General features: G+C 49.8%; 1 protein-coding gene and 1 long non-coding RNA gene across 4 annotated transcripts in view; one reads left to right on the top strand and one right to left on the bottom strand.

Annotated features, from left to right (window-relative positions):
- The window catches only part of LOC147114846 (uncharacterized), a 98,193-nt gene extending 92,939 nt beyond the window's left edge, over positions 1-5,254 (bottom strand). For all 3 annotated transcript variants that reach the window (XR_015079002.1, XR_015079003.1, XR_015079001.1), the window contains exon 1: positions 5,023-5,254. This is a non-coding gene — a long non-coding RNA (uncharacterized LOC147114846). The remainder of the gene's footprint in view (positions 1-5,022) is intronic.
- Positions 1-21,120, top strand: part of kcnq3 (potassium voltage-gated channel, KQT-like subfamily, member 3) — a 201,011-nt gene that overhangs the window by 71,578 nt on the left and 108,313 nt on the right. Inside the window, exon 6 of the mRNA XM_085992847.1 lies at positions 3,984-4,079. Within this exon, the coding sequence (XP_085848973.1) occupies positions 3,984-4,079 (96 nt within the window). The remainder of the gene's footprint in view (positions 1-3,983; positions 4,080-21,120) is intronic.

Below are 21,120 nucleotides of genomic sequence, written 5' to 3'. Positions count from 1 at the left end.
GCTCCATAAGGGGGCGCATTCTGTCGGGGTCGGGGCCGATGACTCCGTTCTCCACTACGCAGCCAAGAATGGCGAGGCGCGTGGTGCGAAACATACATTTGTCCTTGTTGTATGTTAGATTCAGCCGCTGGGCCGTACGGAGGAATTTCTCTAGGTTAACGTCATGGTCCTGCTGGTCGTGGCCGCAGATGGTGACGTTGTCTAGATAGGGGAAGGTGGCCTGCAGCGCGTTCTGGTCAACCATTCGGTCCATCTCCCTTTGGAAGACCGAAACCCCGTTGGTGACGCCGAAGGGGACTCGGAGGAAGTGGTAGAGACGACCGTCAGCTTCAAAAGCTGTGTACTGGCGGTCCTCAGCCCTGATGGGGAGCTGGTGGTATGCCGACTTCAGATCAATCGTCGAGAACACCCGGTATTGTGCTATCTGATTGACCATGTCAGATATGCGGGGGAGTGGGTATGCATCTAACTGGGTGTAGTGATTGATCGTCTGGCTGTAGTCAATAACTAGGCGCTGTTTTTCACCAGTCTTCACTACCACCACTTGTGCTCGCCATGGGCTAGTGCTACCCTCAATAATCCCTTCCTTCAGGAGTCTTGCTACTTCGGATTTAATGAAGCTCCTATCCCCAGCACTGTACCGCCTGCTTTTGGTAGCGATGGGCTTACAGTCGCGGGTGAGGTTAGCGAACAAGGGGGGGGGGACTTTAAGGGTGGAGAGGCTGCAAATGGTGCGTGGCGGGCGATTTAAAAGCTGCTGGCTGCAGACTGTGAGTGGGGGGAGGGGTCCGCCGTACGCTAATGTGACACTTTTAAGGTGGCACTGAAAATCCAACCCCAGTAGAACGGCAGCGCAGAGATGGGGCAGGACAAGAAGTTTAAAATTTTTGTATTCTGTGCCCCTTACTGAAAGGGTCACTACACAGTAGCCACCGACGTCTGCTGAATGGGATTTGGAAGCCATAGAGATCCGATGGCGCGTTGGCAGGACCGGGAGAGAGTAACTGCGCACCGTGTCGGGGTGGATAAAGCTCTCCGTGCTCCCGCTGTCGAAAAGGCAGGTAGTGGCGCGGCCGTTTACCGTAATATCCATCATGGACCTGGACAGTTGGTGAGGGAGAGATTGGTCCAGCGTCACGGAGGCCAGCGTATGGTCGAGCGAGTCGCTGTGGTCGTCAGACGAGGCGGTGGTTGAGTCCGGGTCACCCGCGATTGGAGTTGGAGGTGTCCAAGATGGCGGACAAGATGGCTGCCCCCACGGTTCACACGCGGCGCTGTTGGCGTTAGCGGTTTTACCTTTGCAGGCGCTGACGTAGTGTCCTTTCTTCCCGCAGCCAGAGCAGGTAGCGTTTTTCGCCGGGCAGCGTGCTCTGGGGTGTTTTGCCTGGCCACAAAAGTAACATTTCGGGCCCTTGGATATCGCTGCAGCAGTTGGTGCCGGGGGTGGCGGTCCCATGACCCAAGGTTGCGGCGTCCACGGTGCGGAGCGGTTAGGGGAGAATGCGTCCATATTCCGGTGGGCCGCGTCTAGCGAGAGCGCAAGGGACACTGCCTTCTTCAGGTCGATTTCGCCCTTCTCCAGCAGTCTCTGCCGGGAGTAGTCGGACTTGAGGCCCGCAACGAAAGCATCTCGGATAAGTCCCTCCGTGTGTGTCGCGGCCGATACCTCTTTACAATCGCAGGCTCGGCCGAGTATCTGTAGTGCCCGTAGGAATGCCTCCACTGATTCCCCGGGCTGCTGTTTGCGGGATCTCAGGAGGTGTCTGGCATAAACCATTTTAGCAGATCGATAGCCGCCGCGTAGGTAGTCGCGTCCTGGATGAGCGTGTAGACTTGGTGGCCCACCTTGGAGGCCAGGATTTTTAGTTTGTTTCCATCTAGTGTCACGGCTGAGGCTTCCAGGTAAGCTTCGAAGCAACGCAGCCATTGTGCGAACTTGGTAGACGAACCCGCCTCTTGAGGGTCTAGGTCCAGGCATGTTGGTCTGAGGGCATGCAGCAGCGCCTGCTGCTCAGCGTTTGGTGCTGTCATTTGCTGCCGTGCCTGCTGCTCAGCGTTTGGTGCCGACATTTTGTTTTTGTTAATAAAATTGATGCGCTATTAATTACTCATAAAAGACGGAGAGTAACTAAAAGGCTTTTATTAACAAAGAACCGAGCATGCCTCTCGTGGTTGACTGGTTTCCAAGAAGGCAGGGGGCTGCAGAGCAGTCACCTTTATACCTGGGCATGTGGGTGGAGCCAGGGGCGGAGCCAGCTGAGGCATGCATAGATACAACAGTGTGCAACAACAACAACAACGGTGAACAACAATAACAGTGGTTTACCACAGCCCCCAAGTCCACTCAGTTTTTAACCATGTTTATTTTTTTCAGTTGAGGTAGTTTTAAAAAAAAAGCTTCAAAGACTAACTGCATTAATGGGTGGATTTTATATTTTAGCTTGGCAGAACCCTTGGAGAAACAGCACAAAATAGTGAATTTAGCAGCGGGACCAACGCCTGTGCAGATTGGGCACCGGCTATCCATTGTTAAATTGGTATGCTTTGAGCCTGTTTTGTGCCTGAAAGGCTTTACAGTGCACAGACCACAGTTTGAGCACTCTGCTCAACTCTTGGTACCAATCACTGGAAAACATACGTGAATGAGAGAGGGTAGAGAGAGGAACAAGACCGATGCCAAGTAAATGAAATGAGCCATGAACATTAGAGTAGCTTAGTCTCTGTCATCCAGAAAGGGTTTAAAAGGGGACTTCAGTGAGGTATATAAATTATTAAATGTATAGATAAGGTGACTTCAGATTATTACTTCAAAGTACCAAGGAAAAGAGGATCAGGACATAAATTTAAATAAATGAAAAATAAATTCAACACAGATTTATATCAGGAAGAACTTTACTTGAAAGCTATTAAATGCTTAGAATAACCTGCCAGGCAGATTAGCAGACAAAGACATTGGGGACCTCAAAATACCTTGGGATAATGGGAGAGTTGGGTATAGAAGTAATGAGCTTTGTTGGGATGAATAGCCTTTTCTCACCCTTGCCGTTTCATTTTATTGTAAGCGTAACATAAAATGTTACACATAGCCTTTGTCTCAAGGGGGCTGGAATATAAAGGAGAGGAAGTTACGCTTCAGTTTTTTTAGAGCCTTGGTCAGGTCCCATCTGGAGAACTACATTCAATTCTGGGCACTGCACCCCAGGAAGGATATTTTGGCCTTGGAGGGGGTGCAGCACAGATTCACCAGAATGATACCGGGGACTTAAAGGGTTAAATCATGAAGACAGGTTGTATAAACTTGGGTTGTATTCCTTTGAGTTTAGAAGGTTGAGGGGTGATCTAATTGAGACGTTTGAAATGATGAAAGGATTCAGCAGGGCAGATACAGAGAAGCTATTTCTTCTGGCGGGGGAAATCAGAACAGGGCATTATTTTAAAGTTAGAGCTAGGCAATTCAGGAAGCAATTTTTCACACACAGGGTAGTGGAAATCTGGAACTTTCGCCCCCAGAAGGCTGTGGATGCTGGGTCAATCGACATTTTCAAGACTGAGATTGATAGATTTTTGTTAGGTAAGAATATCAAGGGATATGGAGCAAAGGCGGGTAAATGGAGATGAACCGTGATGTAATTGAATGGTGGAACAGGGTAGGTTCTATAACGATCTGCTCCGTCAAATTACCACCCATTCAGTGAAGATGAAAATTTACCACAGGTCTTTGAGTATCTTACTATAGCTGTTATTTGATTTCATGACTGTTAATTAACAATTATGAATTAATGTCTGTTACCTCAATAATATTTACTACCACACAAGGAATTTAATAATAATTGTTGTGGTACCATTACATGAATATTAGGAATTCTATTTAACATATTTTAAGCTTTTATATAAATACGGAGTGACTGAAATGTCTTAATAAGTGTAAGATTTTAGGCTTGATTTCTGTTTGCAGAATTTCATATTTATTTTTCTTTACTAAGGGCATTCTTGGCTCAGGACTGGCTCTTAAAGTTCAGGAGCAGCATCGTCAAAAGCATTTTGAAAAAAGAAGAAATCCCGCAGCAAGCTTGATCCAGGTCCGGTGGTTAAGCGATAGAAAACTGTTACAGTTACAAAAGAAATTGAAATCGATGGCCCGGATTTTGCCGTGGCAATAATGGCAAAACTGTCAGTGTTTGCCATCATTGCCCCTTTGAAACTGACAGTAATTTCAGGATTTAGTGCATGCACAGATAAACGCGGAAATCCTGAAGTTGCGGTCATTCATTCCCTACTTTGCCACAGTTTGCGCTGTGGAACTCCCCATAACCAGCAATCGGTGAAATCAGTTGAACTGACGAAAACTTCCCCTTTTCTACCCTAATATCACTGTTAAAAACCCCATAAAAAGTTAAACCTCCCCATCCAACTCATCCCGCCCCCCCAGCACTGACCCTGTGGATGCTGGCAGTGGCGAGTGTCACTGGCTCGGGGGATTCCTGCACTACCTGTATCTTCCTTCTACCTTGTCTGGTGGTCACCCATTCCCTCATGGCCTGCATCTTCTCCTGGAACATACGTTTGAGGAAACTCTCAGAATCCCGAATGCCCTGCAGTGATTCCAGCCTCTCCTTAATCTCCAAAACACGGAGCTTGAGCCTGAGCAACTACGCGGCACTTCCTGCATACATGATTACCCAGGATGCATGAAGTGTCCTGGAGTTCTGACATCGAACAGGATGCGCATGCAACGGATCCCTGCTGGCCTGTCATGGTAGTCAATCCACTAACCTCTAAATCACTGAGACCCTGACCACTAAAACACTTGACACCCAGCTCTAAAAATCTAACAAACTGACGTCTAAGACACTGACCTATAAAACTCTAATGACCTCTGAAAGACTGAGATACTAAAGCAGTAAAAAGTTAACTGAAGGTACTGGAGATGATATCTATAAAACTGAAACACAATAGAAACTAACATCAAGTGAATTTCAACAGTGAAAAACGAACAATTTACTAAAACAAATTAACACTTGCCTGTTACCCACCAATCAGCTCCCTCTGTGGTAGTGATGTCACTTTTCATTTTCTTTCTCAGTTTTCTCTGTTCAGCTCATGCCCTGACTCTAACCAGTTCTCCAGCTACTATCTGTTATCATCTCGCACAGTTTTCCCTCAGGCTCACTCTCTCCGCTCTCACTGACTCTCTGCTGCAGGTTTGCAAGCTTTTATCTATTGTCCTCTTGCACTGTTTTCCCTCAGGCTCACTCTCTCTGCTCTCACCGACTCTCTGCTGCCAGTTCTCATGCTTTTATCTGTTGTCCTTCATCATGTCCTGGTTTGTAAGATCCCAGCGGGATCTGGTTCCAAATGATTCAAGGTTGACCCATACTGTGGACAGTGCTTTAACTTTATTAAGCACAAGCAGGACTAAATACATTACAATATTCGAGCAGCAGTTTACAGAGAATAATTGAGACTTGTATTACTCCGTTATCCTCTGGGTAGAAGTCGCAACCGTCAGTAAGCTGCACCCTGTGTCTCTTGTCTCTCATGTCTCTTTGTCTCCCGGGTGTCTCCTTGATTCTTTCTGAAATCTTCTAAACGTTGTGACTGTTAAGACCCCCCTCTTATATCCTTACTCTCATTTAAAACCTATGGGCCTAGAAATTCGGTTGTTAGCGCCAGCGGTTAGCGCCTAAAGAGACCGAGAATTGGGGCGTTACCTAATGTTGGGGCGGGCGCAATGAAGATAGCAACAACTCCCATATTGACTATACATTTAACGCCTGCGCTAAATGTTTGCGCGCGCCCGCGAGCGCAAGCAGATCATGACGTCATTTCATTGTGCAACGCCTTTTAGAGGCGCCTGAGCGGATATTGGGTGGCGCCCGGAGCCTTTACGCCTAGCGCTATTAGTGACAGTTCGAAGGAGCGTTAGCAGGCCCTTCTCAGAGTCGGGGGGCGCTATTTAAAGGGGACAGCTCTAGTACAGAAGCTTCAGCCACTTGGCCTGTTCATTGCGATCGTTGGTGGAGAGAGTTGGTGAGCTACTGTGGAGCAGAGTTTTTGGAATTTAGCATTAGAGTACTTGGGACCCTCAAACCTGTCCGGAGCAGTTGGAGCACTAGACCTAACAGCCTTTTGACCATCGGAATGGGAGATGCTTTGGAGGGCGACGGCCTCATGCCCGAACACTATGAAGGGGCAGAGAGACGACGGGAGAGAGGGCCGGGATTGGCCAGAAGGAGGAGGGGCAATGGAGGTCGGCCAATCCGAGGGTGTGCTGCGAGGGTCTTTAGGCAGCAGGTGTCATACCTTGGCATGTCGGAGGAGCAGTGTGTGCGAAGGCTCCGATTCGGGATGGACGTTGTTACTGAGCTGTGCCACCTGCTTGCTGAGGATCTGCAGCCGCATCTACGGTGCATGATCTCTCTGTCGGTGGCCGCTAAACTGACTGTTGGCCTCAATTTTTATGGCAACGGATCCTTTCAGTGAGCCATTGGGGACATCGCGAATATCTCTCAGGTTGCAGTCCACTGCTGCATCCGGCAAGTTACAGCTGCCCTTTATAGGCGAAGGCATCAATTCATCACCTTCCCTCTGACCCTGGAGAAGCAGGCGGAGGAGGAGGAGGAGCATGTGGATGAGGAGGAGGAGGAGGAGGAAGATGGAAGGGCTCCTGAAAGTGGAAGGGCCATCCGTCACAGGCTCATGAGGACTCGTATCGAGGCCCCTCTGGCTGAATGATGAGTGTCTTAACTGCTGCGCACTTTGGATGTTTGAAAGCCTCTGAAGGCCAGCATCACTGTAGTTAGTCACGTACACCATAGCACATTTAAACTTCTCTTTATTGTCACAAAAGTCTTTCATTACAGCAAAACAACGTCATGTCAACAGAAACCATAACTAACAAAATAACAGTTAACTCTTCGGCAAAGCCACAAAACTAAACAAACTATTTCCAACAATTCCAACAGGTGAGGGTCTCCTTGATTTAGGCCAAAGAAACGTCTCAGCACCTCCCTCTACTGCTGGCCCCTTGATGGAGAACGACTTCTCTTTCGCGCTCGGCCCCTTCCCTCCCTGCTGCTCCTACGTAATTGAACCCCAGTGGCGGGGTGAAGGCTGGGGGACGCCTGCTGACTGTCTGGAAGCGCAGAAGCCCCTGAGGTACGGCCTGGCCGACCTCTGGGCTTGGAGGGTGCGGACGTAGGATGCTTGATCTGAGCATGGCTGGAAGCAGTGTGCCCTGCAGGTGGTGGCAGCTGCACTGCAGATGTGCCAGCGCTGGCATGTGGAATGGTCACCTGCCGAGAGAGGACACCTGCACCATTGTCGGACGACACACTGGCTCTCTGAGGGGACTGGCTCGGCTCATCCGCCACAATCGCATGCTCCACTGATTCCTGGCCTTGTATGGGACTGGAAGGGCCCGGGGTGATCCTAGCTGATGCAGATAGGGTGGCTGCAGTGAGAGTTCGTGTTGCCTCAATCTGGGTGTGGACGAGGCCGGCAAGTGACTGCGTGGCAACAGTGAGGACCTGTGAGCCAGGTGCCAGTGCTTCGGAGAAGCCCTGGACAGTTCTTTCCATTGCTTCGGACAAGGCCGGTGCCGACCACTGCCTCGGACAAGCCCTGGACAGACCTTTCCAGGGATTGTCCGAAGCCCTGAACAGTCCTTTCCATAGCGGCCTCGAAGCCCTGGACAGTCCTCTCCATTGTTGGGCCAAAGCCCTCGACAGACCGCTCCATTGTTGCCCCGAAGCCCTGGAGAGTCCTGTCCATTGTTGCCCCGAAGCCCTGGAGAGTCCTGTCCATTGTTGCCCCGAAGCCCTGGAGAGTCCTCTCCATTGTTGCCCCGAAGTCCAACACACTCTTTGCCAGTGTTTCTATTGACTGAGGCATCCTCCCCACTGCAGCCATCAGCTCAGTGTGCCTGAGCCAGGCCTGGGTGCTCATTTCAGCCAGGCGACGCACCTCCTCTGCACTCTGTGCAGCAGTCATCACTACCTGCCTTGCCCTCCGGGGAGACGGTGGCCGAACTTGCCTACCCCCCTTGCGTTGCTGCATGCCGCTTGTTCCGGCAACTGGCTGATCCTCAGAGCACCCCCCCCTCCCGTCCAGGGAACTACTATCCCCAGTCTGTACATGTGTATGCTCCCCTGAGATTGGAACGGATGGTCCGGCTTCCTCCTGATCCTCGCCTCCGGAGGCACTGGCACTGGCAGCTTCAGGGCGTGGAGCCCCTGTTGGTGATGCATCATCTGAAAGCAGGGAGGTGGAAGAGTGGCTTTAGCAAAAGGACAGGTTGGCGGAAAGGTATGGCAGATTGCGGCACACTGAGGAAGCATGCTGGCGGGGGGACCAAGTGGAATGAGACAGTTGCAAAAGGTGAGAGCCTTACCCTCGCTGTCGAGAATGGGGTCGGCAGCTGCAGTGGTAACAGGACCGGACAGACGTCCTCCAAGAATCTGGTGCACTCTCTCCTCGAGATCCGTGAGAGTGACCACTTGTGGAGGTCCGCCACCGGTTCGACGCTGCTCCTTTCGCATCGTCGCCAGCTTGGACTGCAGGGGAAAGAAGGGGAAGTTCTGTAACATGATGCCTTGAGAGATCATCTCATGCCCCCCATGGTGCAAGGGCCCTTACATGTGGCCTTGAGAGATCATCTCATGCCCCCCATGGAGCAAGAGCCCTTACATGTGGCCTTGAGTGAAATGTCCATGTGTGTGCCCAGAAAGGGCCATGGGTGCTTGCTGACAGATGGCCATTGGGGCATCATGGCAACAGGGTCCTCGAAGTTAGGTGCAGATGGAGGGAATCAGAAGTTTGCATAACCAACACTCACCCTAACGACCCGAGTGAGGTCGTTGAATTTCTTCCTGCACTGAACAGGGGTCCTGGTCGCCATGCTGTTGGAGTTGACCCTCTGAGAAACCTCCCTCCAAGATCACCGGTAAGCCTTTTGATTCGGCCTCTTGCCATTGTCAGGATACAGAACATCTTGATGGCGCTCAACTGCAGACACCAACTGGTCCAGAGCCTCAGTGCTGAAGCGCTCTGCTCTCTGCCTCACCTTCTCCATCCTCACCAAGTTTATTGCGCCAGAGACGGGCGAGCGCCGATTCTGAGGCCTACAGGGCGTTGTGTGTAGCAGCTCAGGCTGACTGACCCACCCCTTTAAGAGCCGGCCAGTGCCTGGAAGTCTCGTGGTTTCTGGTAATTGAGATCACCTGCGCTGCGCCCGACCGCGCCGATATTGGGTAGCGCCTGAACTTTTGCGCCTTTGGAGCCCCGTGCAACGTCTGAGTTCGCGCCTCAATCCCCTTTGGGGGTGATGCAACCCAATATCTCACCAGGCAGCGATAAGTTTCGTCTGGCTATAAACTTTGCGCAGCGCCAGTTCTAACGCCTCAAGCGGGGCTATACCCAATTTCTAGGCCATGGGGTCCTCCTGAACCAATCACTGCCCTACACCCCAAATCCAAAACCTAAAGATGCCACATCCGCAGTACCTTGGCTTACGCAGGTTCCAGTCTTGTGACCCCCTTACATCATCTGTGTTTCACCATAAAGACTCATATCTGGGGAAGGGTGGCATAGTGCTGACGTAAGAAAACTACTGGGCACTTGGTCTAAGTATTAAACGTAAGAAGTCACACAACACCAGGTTATAGTCCAACAGCTTTATTTGAAATCACAAGCTTTCGGAGCGCTGCTCCTTCTTCAGGTGAAGTGGAGAAATGCATAAAGACACAGCTTATATAGTCAGAGAATCATGTCAGATGTTTACAGGTAACCTTTCCAACTGCCATTTATCACACCTCGGCAGAGAGATAATCACAGCAGTCAAAGGTGTGAATGGTGTCCAAACAGGTCAGTCAGGGAAACATTACATCAAAGAACAATGAGGTGGGGTCACAAGGGGTCAAATATTGCAGATGCTGGGGTCTGTATGAAAAACAAAAAAACAGACAAAAAACATTTTTTTTGGCTGGAAATCACAGCAGGTCCGGCCGCATCTGTGTAGAGAGAACAAGCCAATGTCGACTCGAGTCTGGATGACCCTGCATCAGGTGGGGTTACATGTAGCGTGACATGAACCCAAGATCTCGGTTGAGGCCATCCTCATGGGTGCGGAACTTGGCTATCAGTTTCTGCTCGACGATTTTGCGTTGTCGTGTGTCTCGAAGGCCACCTTGGAGAATGCTTACCCGAAGATCGGAGGCTGAATGTCCTTGACTGCTGAAGTGTTCCCCGACTGGGAGGGAACACTCCTGCCTGGTGATTGTTGCGCAGTGTCCGTTCATCCGTTGTCGCAGTGTCTGCATGGTCTCGCCGATGTACCATGCTCCGGGGCATCCTTTCCTGCAACGTATGAGGTAGACAACGTTGGCCGAGTCACATGAGTATGTACCATGTACCTGGTGGGTGGTGTCCTCACGTGTGATGATGGTATCTGTGTTGATGATCTGGCATGTCTTGCAGAGGTTGCTGTGGCAGGGTTGTGTGGTGTCGTGGTCGCTGTTCTCCTGAAAGCTGGGTAATTTGCTGCGAACGATGGTCTGTTTGAGGTTAGGCGGCTGTTTGAAAGCGAGTAGTGGAGGCGTGGGGATGGCCTTAGCGAGGTGTTCGTCGTCATCGATGACATGCTGAAGGCTGCGAAGAACATGGCGTAGTTTCTCCGCTCCGGGGAAGTACTGGACGACGAAGGGTACTCTGTTGGTTGTGTCCCGTGTTTGTCTTCTGAGGAGGTCTATGCGATTTTTCGCTGTGGCCCGTCGGAACTGTCGATCGATGAGTCGAGCGTCATATCCCGTTCTTACAAGGGCGTCTTTCAGTGTCTGTAGGTGTCCATCGCGTTCCTCCTCATCTGAGCAGATCCTGTGTATTCGCAGGGCTTGTCCATAGGGGATGGCTTCTTTAACGTGGTTAGGGTGGAAGCTGGAGAAGTGAAGCATCGTGAGGTTGTCCGTGGGCTTGCGGTAGAGTGAAGTGCTGAGGTGTCCGTCTTTGATGGAGATTCGTGTGTCCAGGAATGAGACTGATTCTGAGGAGTAGTCCATGGTGAGTTTGATGGTGGGATGGAACTTGTTGATGTTATCGTGTAGTCTTTTCAGTGATTCTTCGCCGTGGGTCCATAGGAAGAATATGTCATCGATGTATCTGGTGTATAGCGTTGGTTGGAGATCCTGTGCAGCGAAGAAGTCTTGCTCGAACTTGTGCATGAAGATGTTTGCGTATTGGGGTGCGAATTTGGTCCCCATGGCTGTTCCGTGTGTTTGGGTAAAGAACTGGTTGTCGAAGGTGAAGACATTGTGGTCAAGGATGAAGCGGATGAGTTGTAGGATGGCGTCTGGAGATTGGCTGTTGTTGGTGTTGAGTACTGAGGCTGTCGCAGCGATGCCGTCATCGTGGGGGATACTGGTGTAGAGTGCCGAGACGTCCATCGTGGCGAGGAGTGTTCCTGGTTCAACTGGTCCGTGGGTGCTGAGCTTCTGTAAGAAGTCTGTAGTGTCGCGACAGAAGCTGGGGGTTCCCTGTACGATGGGTTTCAGGATGCCCTCGACATATCCAGAGAGGTTCTCACACAGGGTTCCGTTGCCTGATGCGATAGGACGTCCAGGTGTGTTGGCTTTGTGTATCTTTGGGAGGCAGTAGAAGTCTCCCACGCGGGGAGTACGTGGGATGAGAGCATGTAGGATGCTTTGAAGGTCTGGATCGTAGGTTTTGATCAGTCTGTTGAGTTGGCGGGTGTGTTCTTTGGTCGGATCTGCGGGTAACTGTCTGTAGTGTTTCTGGTTGTCCAGTTGTCGGTATACTTCTTTGCAATGGTCCGTTCTGTTCTGTATGACGATGGCACCTCCTTTGTCTGCTGGTTTGATGACGCTGTTGCGGTTGGTCTTGAGAGCGTGGATGGCGTTGCGTTGTGCTCGGGTGACATTCTGGACTGTCTTGTGAGTGCGGCTGATGAATCTGGCGTTGATGCATCTCCTGACAGCTTGAGCATACATGTCAAGCTTAGGGCAGCGACCCTCCGGAGGGGTCCAATTTGACTCTTTCTTCTTCGGTTGCTGCACTGCGGATCCCTCTGTCTGCTGTTCTGGATCATTGATTGTCTCATTGGGTTCGCTGCTGACATCTTGGGATTTGTGGAAGAATTCCCGGAGCCTCATTCTCCTGATGAATTCCTCTGTGTCTGCCGCGAGACCGATGGGGTCCATTTTGGTGGTGGGGCAGATTCTCTGACTATATAAGCTGTGTCTGTATGCATTTCTCCACTTCACCTGAAGAAGGAGCAGCGCTCCGAAAGCTTGTGATTTCAAATAAAGCTGTTGGACTATAACCTGGTGTTGTGTGACTTCTTACATTTGTCCACCCCAGTCCAACTCTGGCATCTCCACACCATAAGTATTAAACAAGGCTTTAATCAACTGTTTTTCAACATGGAGATCTAGTTGTGTCCTTCGCTAGTTCCTGTTAAAGAATGTCCTGAGCAAGCTGGGCCCATGCCCAAGTATTTATACTCTCCCTGGACTGCGCCACCAGCAGGCTGCCCAGTATTATTTCATAAGTCATTTCCACATGAATGACAAGATTCATGTCAGTGGCTATGTTACTGGACCAGTACTCCAGAGGCCTGGACTAAGGATGTGACTATCGGATTGTCGTAAAAACCCATCTGGTTCACTAATGTCCCTTAGGGAAGGAAATCTGCCGTCCTTACCTGGTCTGGCCTATATGTGACTCCAGACCCACAGCAATGTGGTTGACTCTTAACTGCCCTCTGAAATGGCCTAGCAAGGCACTCAGTTGTAACAAACCGCCACGAAAAGTATTAATAAAACCGGACGGACCACCAGGCATCGGCATCGGACACGACAATGGCACACCCAGCCCAGTCGACCCTGCAAAGTCCTCCTCACCAACATCTGGGGACTTGTGCCAAAATTGGGAGAGCTGTCCCACAGACTAGTCAAACAACAGTCTGACAATCATACTCACAGTCATACCTTTCAGCTAATGTCCCAGATTCCTCCATCACCATCCCTGGGTATGTCCTCTCCCACTGGCAGAACAGACCCACCAGATGTGGCGGCACAGTGGTATACAGAAGGAGTGACCCTGGAAGTCCTCAACATTGACTCTGGATCCCATGAAGTCTTATGGCTTCAGGTCAAGCATGAGCAAGGAAACTTCCTGCTGATGAATCAGTACTCCTCCATGTTGAACACATGGAGGAAGCAGTGAGGGTACCAAGGGCACAGAATGTACTCTGGGTGGGGGATTTCAATGTCCATCACCAAGAATTGCTCGGTAGCACCACTACTGACCGAGCTGGCCAAGTCCTGAAGGACATAGCTGCCAGACTAGGACTGCGGCAGGTGGTGAGAGAACCAACACGAGGGAAAAACCTACTTGACTTCGTCCTCACCAATCTACCTGTCGCAGATGCATCTGTCCATGACAGCATTGGTAGCAGTGACCATAACACAGTCATTGTGGAGACAAAGTCCCGTCTTCACACTGAGGACAACCTCCATCGTGTTGTGTGGCACTACCATCGTGCTAAATAGGATAGATTCAGAACAGATCTAGCAGTTCAAAACTGGGCATCCATGAGGCGCTGTGGGCCATCAGCAGCTGCAGAATTGTATTCCACCACAATCTGCAACCTCATGGCCTGGCATAATCCTCACTCTGCCATTACCATCAAGCCAGGGGACCAACCCTGGTTCTATAAGGAGTGCCGAAGAGCATGCCAGGAGCAGCACCAGGCATACCTAAAAATGAGGTGCCAACCTGGGGAAGCTGCAACACAGGACTACATGCATGCTAAACAGTGGAAGCAGCATGCTCTAGACAGAGCTAAGTGATCCCACAATCAACGGATCAGATCAAAGCTCTGCAGCCCTGCCACATCCAGTCATGAATGGTGGTGGACCATTAACAACTAATGGGAGGAGGAGGCTCCATGAATATCTCCATTCTTAACGATGGTGGAGCCCAGCACCCGAGTGCAAAAGACAAGGCTGAAGCATTTGCAACCATCTTCAGCCAGAAGAGCCGAGTAGATGATCCATCTCGGCCTCCTCCTGAGGTCCCCACCATCACAGAAGCCAGTCTTTAGCCAATTTGATTCACTCCATGTGATATCTCCCCTTGACATTCAATGGCATTACCATCGCTGAATCCCCCACTATCAACATCCTGGGGGTTACCATTGATCAGAAACTGAACTGGACCAGCCATATAAATACTGTGGCTACAAGAGCAGGCCAGAGGCTGGGAATTCTGCAGCGAGTGTCTCACCTCCTGACTCCCCAAAGCCTTTCCACCATCTACAAGGCACAAGTCAGGAGTGTGATGGAATACTCTCCACTTGCCTGGATAAGTGCAGCTCCAACAACACTCAAGAAGCTCGACACCATTCAGGATAAAGCAGCCCGCTTGATTGGCACTCCATCCACCACCTTCAACATTCACTCCCTCCACCACCGGCGCACTGTGGCTGCAGTGTGTACCATCTACAAGATGCACTGCAGCAACTCGCCAAAGCTCCTTCAACAGCACCTTCCAAACCCGTGACCTCTACCACTTAGAAGGACAAGGGCAGCAGGCGCATGGGAACATCACCACCTACACATTCCCCTCCAAGCCACACACCATCCTGACTTGGACCTGTATCGCCGTTCCTTCACTGTCGCTGGGCCAAAATCCTGGAACTCCCTTCCTAACAGCATTGTGGGTGTACCTACACCATATGGACTGCAGCGGTTCAAGAAGGCGGCTCACCACCATCTTCTCAAGGGCAATTAGGGATGGGCACTAAATGCAGGCCTAGCCAGCCAGCGACGCCCACATCCCATCAATGAATAAAACATTTTTTTAAAATCAAGAAACAGCTGAGCGCACTGGATACAGCAAAGGCTACGGGCCCCGACAACATCCCGGCTGTCGTGCTGATTACTTGTGCTCCAGAACTAGCCACACCTCTAGCCAAGCTGTTCCAGTATAGCTACAACACTGGCAATGTGGAACACTGCCCAGGTATGTCCACTCCACAGAAAGCAGGACAAATCCAATCCGGCCAATTACCACCCCATCAGTCTACTCTCAATCATCAGCAAAGTGATGGAAGGTGTCGTCGACAGTGCTATCAAGCGGCACTTCCTCACCAATAACTTGCACGCTGATGCTCAGTTTGGGTTCTGGCAGGACCACTCGGCTCCAGACTGTTGTGTATGTAATATGTGTGCTACTTTGAACCTATGGACAGGACTGCACTACTTGTTGGGCGTAGTGATACGCAGTACCACTCCTGGCCATAGGGGTATAAATAGTACTGTGGGTACTGATCTCCCCTCAGTTCCCGCCTGTGGGCATGAAGTAAAGACCTATGTATAGTCCCTACCTCTAACCAGTAAAGACCTGTTTTATTGTTACTGATTAAGTCTGAGTATTAATTACTTGAACAACTCACAGACTTAACACTGGCAACGAGTCAGGTTCTTACCCTGCGGCAGTTGAAGAGAGGTTTCAAACATCACCACCCCACTAGAAGCGACAGGCTTTAGGACTCTGAAGCCTCCATCAGCGACTGACAGCTTCCAGCGACTGACAGAAGTCTTTCTGCAGTTTCCTTGTTCAACCTAGGTGGTGGGGTAAGCCGTGCAGTGTTGGCTGCAAAGACAGGGCTGGGGAAGTTGGAGAAGATAAGGGCGATCGCAATCCCTGATAAGAGCCGCGGTGAAACGCGCGAGCGGGTAAGCCAGAGCCCGGGAGGGAGCGAGCAAGAGCCGCTTCGGTCGGGAGCCACTTCGCGATCCAGCGATCGCATCCGCTGATAAGGGCAGCACTCGGGCGATCGCGGCGAAGATAAGGGCCGCACTCGAGGGCTGAAGGGAGACGGCGTCGGGGGACGGGTGAAGACCGCCAAGCGCGGGAAAACCGTCATTTTGTGGGCGGAGGACGACGGCAAGAGCGGGAAGCCGCCATCTTGGATAGCAGTAAAAAAAAAAAAATCTGAGAAATTGCAAATCTGATAAAGTACTACAATGCCTAAACACGGGAATATTAGCAACTTTGATAGTGACATCGAAGATTGGGCCATATATGTTGAACGAGTTAAAAATTATTGTAAGGCCAATAAAATTCATGAGGCTGATAAAGCACTAACATTATTAAATTTAATGGGTGCGAAGACATACGGGCAATTGAAACACCTGTTATCGCCAGATGAACCGGCGGATAAGACGTTCGATGAGATTGTTACTGTCCTGAAAGATCATCTAAACCCCACGCCGCTGATGCTAGCGGAACGATTTAAATTTTACGACAGAAGGCAGCTACAGCATGAAAGCAATGCTGATTATTTGCTGGAATTGCGTAAATTAGCGAAATATTGCCAGTTTGGAACGGGACTGACAGAGGCACTTCGAGACAAATTTGTGTGTGGTTTATTTAAACAGGATACACAAAAGCGACTGCTCGAGGAGAATGAGCTGACGCTTGAGAAGGCGGTCACTATGGCAGCAGCACATGAAGCCGCAGCGAGAGGCACGGCAGTAATGCAGCTACGGTCACCGGAGCTCAGTGCACACAAATTGGGTGTGAGTTCTGGCAAATGTTATCGTTGTGGAAAGACAACGCATGATCAGAACCAGTGTTGGTTTAAAAACCAAGAATGTAGAACTTGTGGTAGGCTTGGACATATAGCTAGAGTATGCAGGTCAGCGAAGAAGACCAGCAACAAGAAGTCACCGCAAGGAAAATACGCAAAGGTACACAAGGTGACCGAACAGGAGTCCGATTCAGACGCTAGCAGTAATGAACTGGCTAGCTTAAGAGTACTCAACGCTGGTAAGGGTGCAGACCTCCAGACAATTTGGGTCACTCTTCAGATAGAAGGAGTCCAAGTAAAACTGGAATTGGACACTGGATCGGCATTGACGGTCATAAATAAGAAAGATTACAGAAAGTTATTCCAACATATTCCCCTACAGGATACGGGGATTATATTGGAAACATACACGGGGCAAAGAGTGTACCCCATCGGGAAAATAGAGGTTGCAGTGGTCCACAAGGGCGAAGACAGTCAAATAATGGACTTATATGTGATATCTGAAGGAGGTCCTCCACTACTAGGACGGGAGTGGATTAGGAAAATGAATATGGACTGGCATTTCCTACAAACAATAACGAGTGAGAACTCGGTGAAGATAGTCGGCCCAGACTCTGGAACGGATGATGGTAAGCCCAACTCAGGTGCAAAAGACAAAGTTTCAGCACAGAATTCCACTGAGCAACAACAACATAGTTTAACTGTGGATTCTGAGTCTGGCAAGTCTACTGATGTGCCCATTTCTGAGGGACACCGGGCTCGAACTCAACTCCATTTCAAACTACAACAGCAATTAGAACAAATGCTTCGCCGTTTTGAGCAAGAGTTGAATGCAACGAAAGAGTTCTTTGATATAGAGTTGGAGAATCTGGAAAGACAACAGAAGCAGCTGATGGAGAAAATGGAGCAGGAGCACACAAAACGTCTGATGTCAGAGGAGTTAACGGTCAGCCAACTCCTGCATATGCTGAAGGACAGGACTCTGAAATGAGAAAAACTTGAACACGAACTTCAATATTCAAACGAAAGGGGTTCGGAGCTCTCAAAGGTTATTGGAAGAGCTGAGGTGGCAACACAGACTGAGATGACTGCAACAGAGCAGCCCTTGGATGCCAAAAGTACGCTGACTCACGTCAACGTAGAACAACAGACCGCTGAAACAGCTGCTCCGGTAGAGGGATTGAATAGTCCGATCAATCAATCTCCAAAAGAAGTTGAAGCAGTAAAATCTCAAATGAGGTCATTAGTAAACGACTTGCTGAAAGCCCAGAAAAAGCTGGATGAAGAGGTACGCATGAAGAAGTCTCTTCAGGAAAGATGTCTGGACTTGGAACAAAAGCTGGCTAACGCCCAGCTGGGTATGGAGGAAATAGAAGACCCTAACGCTGGCCTAGATCAGGACGACACCGAATATTACTATGTCCTGTCCTGCCCAACTTGTAACTTCGACTCCCACCATACAGAAATCATGGAGGAGCACCGAAAGTCTACGGAACATCGGGAGAAGGTGGCTCTACTACGGAAAAAGGAGGGAGAGAAGGAGGAACTGCGCATGCAGCTGGCAGCTGACAGTGGAGCCCAGAGAGTCTCCAAGAAGCAGAAAAGGAAAAGTCGAAACAGAAGATGACCCATCTGAACCATTATTACCTCTACCAGATCACACACGTGGTCCCTCCGAACAGAGCCAATTCAGTTCGGAAGTTCAAACTGTTAAATCCATGGAAGGACTATTGAATGAGTCACTCCAGCAACGTGAACCGACTACACCACAGAGATTGAATCTGTGAACTGTTTTCCGCAGAGACTGAATCTGTGATCTGTTTTGACATGAAGTTATCTATGTATCTATGTTATTCTGTTATGTAAACCTGAAGTTATATATGTATATATGTTATTACGTTATGTTAAATGGGGAGATGACTGTAAAGCTAGGAAGGGAGGAATGTTGTGTATGTAATATGTGTGCTACTTTGAACCTATGGACAGGACTGCACTACTTGTTGGGCGTAGTGATACGCAGTACCACTCCTGGCCATAGGGGTATAAATAGTACTGTGGGTACTGATCTCCCCTCAGTTCCCGCCTGTGGGCATGAAGTAAAGACCTATGTATAGTCCCTACCTCTAACCAGTAAAGACCTGTTTTATTGTTACTGATTAAGTCTGAGTATTAATTACTTGAACAACTCACAGACTTAACACAGACCACATTACAGCCTTGGTCCAAACATGGACAAAAGAGCTGAATTCCAGAGGTGAGGTCAGAGTGACTGCCCTTGACATCAAGACAACGTTTGACCGAGTGTGGCACCAAGGTGCTGTAGTAAAATTGAAGTCAATGGAAATCAGGGGAAAGACTCTCCACTGGCTGGAGTCATACCTAGCACAAAGAAAGATGGTTGTGTTTGTTGGAGGTCAATCATCTTAGCCCCAGGACTTCGCTTCAGGAGTTCCTCAGGGCAGTGTCCTCGGCCCAACCATCTTCAGCTGCTTCATCAGTGTCCTTCCCTCCATCATACAGTCTGAAGTGGGGATGTTCACTGAAGACTGCACAGTGTTCAGTTCCATTCGCAACTTCTCAGATAATGAAGCAGTCCATGCCCACATGCAGCAAGACCTGGACAACATTCAGGCTTGGGCTGATAAGTGGCAGGTAACATTCACACCACACAAGTGCCAGGCAATGACTATCTCCAACAAGCAAGAGTCTAACCACCGCCCCATGACATTCTGCAGCATTACCATCGCCGAATCCCTCACCATCAACATCCTGGGTGTCACCATTGACCAGAAACTTAACTGGACCATCCACATAAATAATTTGGCCACAAGAGGTCAGAGGCTAGGTATTCTCCAGTGAGTGTCTCATCTCTTGACTCTCAAAGCCTTTTCACCATCTACAAGGCACAAGTCAGGAGTGTGATGGAATACTCTCCACTTGCCTGGATGAGTGCAGCTCCAACAACACTCAAGAAACTCCACACCATCCAGGACAAAGCAGCCCGCTTGATTGGCAACTCATCCACCACCTTAAACATTCGCCCTCCACCACTGGTGTACCGTGGCTGCAGTGTGTACCATCTACAAGATGCACTTCAGGAACTCACCAAGGCTTCAAACGCTTTCACTGGTAAAAGCAGGTCTTACAGGCATTCACTGGGCAGAAGTTGGGCAAATAGCCCAACTCTCCATCCACGGATGCCCTTTTCCCGGGGAAGAAGGTTCTTGACAGATCACAAGTTCCAGGTTTTCGCATCAAGCGGGAGGTGCTCCTGGGTCTTTCATCCATCTTTCCACTATGGTTTAGTAATTATCTCTCAGAGGTACCGACTGCAAATTGCTCCACAGTGTGGAATAAGAAGGGTGACGTAAGAAAACTACTAGGCACTTGGTCTAAGCGTTAAACAAAGCTTTAATCAACTGTTTTACAACATGGAAGTCTAGTTGTGTCCTTCACTAGTTCCTGTTAAGAATGTCCTGCGCAAGCTGGGCCCGTGCCCGAGTATTTATACTCTCCCTGGACAGCGCCAACCGCAGGCCGCTCAGTATTATTTCATAAGTCTTTCTTTCATGAATGACTGATTCATGTCAAAGGGCATCACCACATTGGGCCAGTTCCACAAAAGGGCAACAGCTTGTTGCTGTGTTCCATATGTTTCAAAATGAGTTTTCCACCACCCCCAGATCTCGCTCAAAACTCTGTTCCAGCATAAACTGAACAGTGTTTGCTTCCACCCTCCGCTCCACAGTGTCCTCCACAACATCCAGACACATCTCCACCCAGTAGAGAGTTTGGGTGTTAAATTTGGTCAGGAGCATAGACGTCAATGTTAGAGGTGGAGAAATCACAAAAATCAAACGCAGCTTTCAAGGGATTTTTGAACAATTTTGAGCTTTTTGATTGCCATGGCTGTTGTGCTGCTCAGAAGGGGCCATGCGCTCTATCCACTGGGTACATATACCAATTGCAGCACATGTTGGGACGTGCAGGATTTAGGTGCAACCATTGAGGGATGTGTAACCCTCGTAAAAAAAAATCTGACTCCAACTCCAGGGCGGGAATGCAGCAAGGCGAGCGACAGCAAGCCGACTCGGCTGATTTCAGTGGCTGGGCCTCATTAGCATGTCGCTTGCCATTTTCCTGACCTAAACAGCCAAGTAGCTGCAGCCTGCCCTTTTAAAATCGGGCAGCAGGAGGCCACCACCAGGGAGCCAGGAGTACAGTCCCCGGCACAAGGTAATGCTCCAGGCAGGGAATCCTGGCCGAGGGAAGAGGAGAAAGTCTGGAGCAGGGGAGGCCCAAGTTTTCCTTACGGGGCCTGGAGGAGCACTCCTGCTTCTCGTTGTTTCTGCCGGGCTGGGGGAGTTCGAATCAAATCCTCAGAGTTATTCTGATGCTCCGCCACACAACTCTTTATATCTGGTTGCACCTCTGGTGTTGTACAGGTTCAGTGTTTACAGCAGGCAAATAGGAAGATTCTACTGTTAGATTTGACTATTTCTGAGTTC

The sequence above is a fragment of the Somniosus microcephalus genome, chromosome 7, assembly GCF_052327205.1.
Source record: "Somniosus microcephalus isolate GS21.2 chromosome 7, FLI_Smic_1.0, whole genome shotgun sequence".
Lineage (NCBI taxonomy): Eukaryota > Metazoa > Chordata > Chondrichthyes > Squaliformes > Somniosidae > Somniosus > Somniosus microcephalus.
The sequence above is the reverse complement of the archived record's forward strand: the minus strand, read 5'-3'. Positions and strand labels throughout refer to the sequence as shown.